This window comes from Clinocottus analis, unplaced genomic scaffold (assembly GCF_023055335.1).
Source record: "Clinocottus analis isolate CAN_PGR_092001 unplaced genomic scaffold, fCliAna1.0.p SCAF_25, whole genome shotgun sequence".
Classification (NCBI taxonomy): domain Eukaryota; kingdom Metazoa; phylum Chordata; class Actinopteri; order Perciformes; family Cottidae; genus Clinocottus; species Clinocottus analis.
In genome coordinates this window covers 4,595,442-4,601,477 of record NW_027175987.1, presented here as the reverse complement: position 1 = coordinate 4,601,477, position 6,036 = coordinate 4,595,442, and the positions used below count along the sequence as shown (strand labels likewise).

Here is a 6,036-nt window from a genome sequence, read left to right as displayed (position 1 = left end):
TTAGTGGCCCGCTATCTTTTCTTTTAACCCTCCGCTTGAGGATTAAAAAGGATGACTTAAAGAGACAGTGTGTAGACGAATGATTTATACATGACTACACACAATACAATTAATTCAATCATACAAAATGGGAAAATTTCATTTAATTTGGCTTAAATAATTAGTGTCTGCATGGAAACACAAAAAAACACACCTAAAACTCAACACAGGAATTACACATTTATTATCATTTCAGAGGAATGTTTACATTAAAACAGATTTAGGTTGATTTCCGTTAGGAAAGTTCAAATGAATAAAGGGTGGACATGTTTCATCTACAAAACGTCTGGTTTGGTTTAAATAATAGAGAGACAAAGTTTTATTTTCTCACATTTTTTTTCCTGACAAGTTTCAAAACAAATGCAGTTCTGCAACTTAGAAAGAGAACTTCACGATGTTGTAGTGAAGTCCATTGCTGAGGTGTCTCAGTAAAAGCAGATGGCCTATGCTGTAGCGATGGGAGCGTACTGCATCACGAGTCGGTCAAACTCATTCTCCTGCAGGGAAGCCAAGAGCATGAGAAACAGTTAAACACCAGAAGAAATATCTGACCAGCTGTGCTTCACATGGTTTGTTTGGCAATGGTATAACCTAGTTTAAACATGTTTATGTACATCTGCAGCCTTGTAAAAAAGATTCAAAGTTCAATGCTCTTGTAGAAGGTGCTCCAAGGACACAAGGTGGCCAATATTGAAAGCCAGGCAGGACATAAAATCATAACAGAGTAAAGGTTATGAAAGCGTGTCAACAACTAAGGAAAGATCTCGTGAACCTAAACAGCCCTGGCCACAGGTCAGCAGCCTCCCTCAGAATGTAAAGCATTAAATAACAAATAAACAACCAATCACAGTACCTTGGCTAAGTAGTCTTTGAGGAATGGGTGTGCTTTGTGTGCATCTTTCAGCTGAGAGAGGTATCGATTAGTCACCTGAGGGCAAACGTAAAACAGATGATGCAAAAGTTAGTAAGTACACATTAAGACCTGTTTCTCTGGGACTTTAAAACGTTGAAACAAAGTAAATGGGATGAAGGCTTGTCAACAACAAACACTCAAAATTATATGACAGTTGTTGTCAGGCCACAATCAAAAGCAGTTAAAATGATTACTTTGCTCTTGGAATATTTTATGACTTGACTTGAGTAATGACGTGAGCTAACAGAGACAAAAGAAAACACTATTCCAATCACAGAGGAGCTGATTCAGTCAAATAATATTTGGACATCTGTAATTAGTCAGGAGACCATATAGGACAAAAACCGACAGTGAAACATTACTTAGATTAGATTTGCATAAAAGAAGTCCACTTAAAAGTTACTCTCTCTTGTCATACCCAAGGATCAGATTTATTTCCAGAACTTGTCCACATAATTGCAGTTAACCTTAAGAGAGATGCGCTAATCAGTGGTTATCATTATTTTAGTGGTGGCTTTGTCGACGGTCAGCATTCTATCGCATTACTATCAAGTCCATCAAACCAAAGACAGATAATTGAGTCTTTATCTTATGAACTCTGAGTTACAAGATGCATTACTCACACAGCACTAAACCTGTGGAAACGCTTAGATGACACTTTTCATGATAGAGAAACACAATCAAGAAATCGCTTGGTTGAATGCTTTTGTCTGCTTCAATCAAAGAAAACACATAAAAAAAATTGCTGAGAAGAGCATCTTGCACTTTCAACGCAGTGCTGTTGGACAAAGATACTACAAGTCCTCTTTCACTGAGGACGAGTTTGTGAAATGCTAAACTGAAGACTGCTTTGAGCGTTGCCATCAGTAACAGCTTTTGGGTTCAAAGTCTCACCTCGGGAGGTTTGCCCAAGTGCTGAGTCAGCACTATAAGGTTGATCAATGTCTCAGGGTGACTGCTGTCCTAAAAAGAGGAAGAGAGAAAGACAAACTAATTTCTCACAAAGCAGAGAATACAGCAATAAAAAGACAAAAGTGGAGACAAGACATTGAAAGATACATTTTCCGTCTATTTAGCAAGTTTCTTGTCACTTGAATAAACACATTTTGTGACTTAAATCTCCTATAACACAAAAAGTACAGCAGTGGTGCCGTTTTCGTAAATTGTCACTGAAAGGAATTTTGCTCCAAATGTATGCATCTCTACATGAAACATTAACTTCTGTTCATTTTATTTATTCTACTTATCACCATGAAGCAGTTTGTCTTGTTTTAAAAGTTAGAACATGAGTATAAACATTATTTCAAAGCCATATAATATTTGTACTGTATGTTATGTTCTGTGTGTTTAGTGAAAGAAAAGATTACAGGACAACCATCTCATTTTATTAGTTTAACCAGTAAAAACAGGATAATTGTTTTTAAAATGAATCTCAGAAAAGCTGCACATTTGTAAAAGAATTAATAAAAAGCTTCACATAAGTTTACCTAAACAATTGATCGAAGTTTCAAATCCAAACAGAAAGCTGTCTCAGAGTCTGACTGAGGTCTGGTTTTTAATAGTCAACAAGGCTGAGCTTTAATAACTTTAAAGTGAATATTGTGTTGCATTTTGTGGAAAAACAATGTGCACTGGTCAAACCCTGTCTTATTATGGATAATGTACAATAACTTCAGACTATAAAAGAGTATGTGGTGCCATCTGCTGTTACGGCGTGAACATTGCACAAAATTCAAATGTGAGGGAAGCATCCATAGAACAGGAAATATTTGGCTTTATTTCTGAGACTTATAAAATGAAATCGTCATTCCTAAGTTTAAAATGTTTTGTGACAAACTGGTTCACTGCTGTGTGTCTTTAGAACACATTGTCTGGTTTTACTAAGATGTCTTTGGTTGCAACAATGGATAACACTTTGTCTGAAGCAGGCTTTTTTTTTTAACCACATTAACGTCACAATAGCACACTTCTACTACACTGATGGGATGACCACACTGCTGGTCCTGAAGACTCCCTTAACTAACATTTCTAAAGACTATATTTAGCATTACATACACCTGAATCAACCACAAATTATAATAATGTTTTAAGTTAAGTTTCATATTGAATATTGTAATTTTCAAGTTGTGATAAGATAAGCTTGTTCAGATTGTGCAAATGCATCTTATAATAATCATACAGGTTTAACCCTCTATGCATATTACAAAGTGCCTTCAGTACAATCCCACTTAGCAGGCATAAATTAAGGTATTAATAAGAAGTATATGAATCTAAGAGACAAGCTAAATTCTACATGTATGTACAACAAAGTGTTTTAAGTACGTCAGATAATGTGTGATAAAGCAACATAACAACAGGGACAAACCTTGTCCAGTGCCTCCTGTAGCACTCCCTCAGACTCCTCCCACTTGTTTTGAGCCATGTAGCAGGCCGCCTGCCCGTTGAGAAGTAACAGTGTTGAGGAGTACTTGTCCGACATCTCCTGGAAAATGTAGTAGGCATCCTGAAGCTTCTCTCCACCCTGGAACAGCACACAAAATGTTATCAGATGTAGGAAAGAAGAAATGTTTAGCATTGCCCAGGCGGAAAAGTCAAAAAGAATGAAGGATAACAATACCTGCTAATTTTTTTTTTTTTTTTATGGTGTTGTGGTACTCTATGCTCCTGAAGAGTTGTACGACATTAAATATGCTATGAGAACTAATTAAATGGAAAACAGTCTTTCTTAGAGCTGCCATACTTTAAGTTTAGATTCATAAGCCATCATTAACTGCTAAATACTATCCTGCCTGCTAATCATTTCAAATCTGATTGCAGCTTAGATCAATAACAATACAACTATAATGCAGATAATGGGATGAGTAGTAATTTAATTAAACATAGAATATATGCAGATTAATTGTATTATGTGTTAACAAATTATTCATCATAGAAAATGTACTTATAAATCAAGTGTATCTTGATGATGTCATACTAATATTAGCTTCCTCACCACAGCAATATTAACCCAGGCCGTGGCCAGCTGGGTTAAAGTAGCATCCTCATCCTGCTCCTGCATCTTCTTGAGCTCTTTCCTGTCAATGAGAAAAATTGAATGCGATAGTTATGAGAGGAACATGTCCCATTACAGTATACTTGTCTATGCAAAGTTAGTCAAGAATTAGTCAAGTCCAGATTTATTGTCAAATTACATTTCTAAACACGTAAAAAGCACCTGGATGTTTTCCCGCAAGCTTTAAAATAACACATCTAACATAGGAATTCAATGAAAAATCATCCACTGTTGACATGTTTTGTTATACCTTGCCAGGTCAACACGGTCCAGACTCAGCAGAACCTGAATGGTCATGGCCATGCTGAAAAATAGACAAATATTCAGGTCAGTTTTAGGTTGTTGTTTTTAATATTATAGTAACCTTATAACCCGAGTGACCCATCAGAGAGTCTCGTGGAGCAGATGTGGGAGACAACATGTTAATTTACAAACTAAGTTGGGTCTATAGACACCTTTCATACAATATGTTTATTTATTTTTACACGTCCATCTCGTTGAGAGTATGATGCAGTAGAAGTTGACCCTTTTAGTAATTCTTATACTTATTTTCACACAAGTATCAAAATTAAACCATACAAAGGATTAAGGATGAAACGAGTTATGTCATTTTTATCTTAGTTCCAATAGAAGTAGTTTATAGAAAGTAAAAAAAAATATTTGTTGACCCTTAATCAGTTTGTAATGTGTGCAAAATCTTTCTGAGAATTTTAAAAAGGAAAATCTTGATCACTTCTCACCACTCAAGGCTTTCTCCTTGGTGCAGAGTCCTAAGAGCAGCATCCGTGTTCATCTCATGGTAGTAGATGGAGGCAGCCATGAGGAGGAAGGTAGTGTTGGCAGCATCCATGCTCTTTGCCATCTTTTTGTCTAGATCCTCAACAATAGCATCCCTGTAATAGAAAAACATAGCAGAAGGATTGTTTAAACAATATGAACTTAAAATTAAAGAAAAGTAGAAGATAGTGTGTAATCTCAACATACAAAAGGACGCCACACATTTTGGTGGAAATAAGTTTTAGCCTGCAGAGGCTTCATTTCTATAGATACCCCAAAAATCAGAGTGAAAAAATCATGTGGCAGGCCAGTCTGCAACTAAAAAATATTCTAAATATCTTGTGTGGCCCCCACATGCTTGTTTGCATGCTTGACAACGATGTGGCATGCTCCTATTGAGATGACGCAATGCATCTTGTGGAATGTCCTCACAGATCTGTCTAAGCGCATCAGGGACCTTCATTTTTGTCCTAGTTGATACTGATTGAACAATTCCTTTGCTAAAAATGTTCATGAATGTATTGAATACTGCCAAAGAGCATTGACCCAAGAGTCAAATGCAAGCTCTTACCTTTTGCTTTCACTGGACAGATACTCAGCAAGCATCTTGACAGCTTGAAGCTCTGGTGGAGAGTTTCCCTTGATATCATCCAGGACGACAGCATACTTCCTCTGCAATAGCACAAAACACAGCAGGTCAGGGTGAGCGTTTTCTTTAATCTGCGTATTTCACAGTTAGTGACTTATATGAATAATGAGGAGCTTTCAGCTAATGACAAGAGCTCATTTGTAACACAACATTTCTTACGTTACATCTACAAAATGACTGTTGAGAAAAGGTTTACCTGCGCAATGTATGCCCTGTACAAGAACATGTCTCGTTCAGTCCCCTTTTCTGGTTCTGACGGCTTTAAATAGAAATTAAAAAAAAACAAATTCAGTATTTTATCGAGAAAACTTCGTTATTTTATAGAACAATATTCGCTAACATGTTGAGCATTTGGTGCTCGTTGGCTGAAGCACATATGTAGCGTAAACGTGAAATAGTGAGGAAGTAGTTTACTTTAAAACATTCCACTTTGGCCTTGTTAGATACTTGCCTTCACCTTCTGAGCCTCGTTAATACACTGTTGATAGCTACCAATATAATAGGCATTTTTTACATCGAAGAGTTCATCAACATCGCCCTGCTGCGCCGCCATGTTTGACTACAGAACTTCCTGACACGTAGCAAAACTACGTCACCTTCCTGCTT

General features: G+C 36.7%; 1 protein-coding gene across 1 annotated transcript; it reads right to left on the bottom strand.

Annotated features, from left to right (window-relative positions):
- Positions 1 to 206: 206 nt before the first annotated feature.
- cope (COPI coat complex subunit epsilon) lies at positions 207 to 6,006 on the bottom strand. Its single transcript, XM_068591459.1, has 10 exons — positions 5,882 to 6,006; positions 5,627 to 5,689; positions 5,353 to 5,453; positions 4,745 to 4,897; positions 4,255 to 4,308; positions 3,945 to 4,026; positions 3,318 to 3,473; positions 1,847 to 1,915; positions 893 to 967; positions 207 to 536 (listed from the first exon to the last, which is right to left on the bottom strand). Exons 1-10 carry the CDS (start codon positions 5,981 to 5,983, stop codon positions 483 to 485), a joined length of 909 nt encoding a protein of 302 aa, XP_068447560.1. The 5' UTR covers positions 5,984 to 6,006; the 3' UTR covers positions 207 to 482.
- Positions 6,007 to 6,036: the final 30 nt, after the last annotated feature.

Coding starts and splice junctions, on each gene's coding strand:
- cope (XM_068591459.1), bottom strand. CDS start 5,983: ATGGCGGCGCAGCAGGGCGATGTTGATGAACTCTTCGATGTAAAAAAT. Junction 3,474..3,944: donor CCTGGGTTAATATTGCTGTG/GTGAGGAAGCTA, acceptor GTGCTGTTCCAG/GGTGGAGAGAAGCTTCAGGA. Junction 968..1,846: donor ACTTGGGCAAACCTCCCGAG/GTGAGACTTTGA, acceptor GTTTGCCCTCAG/GTGACTAATCGATACCTCTC.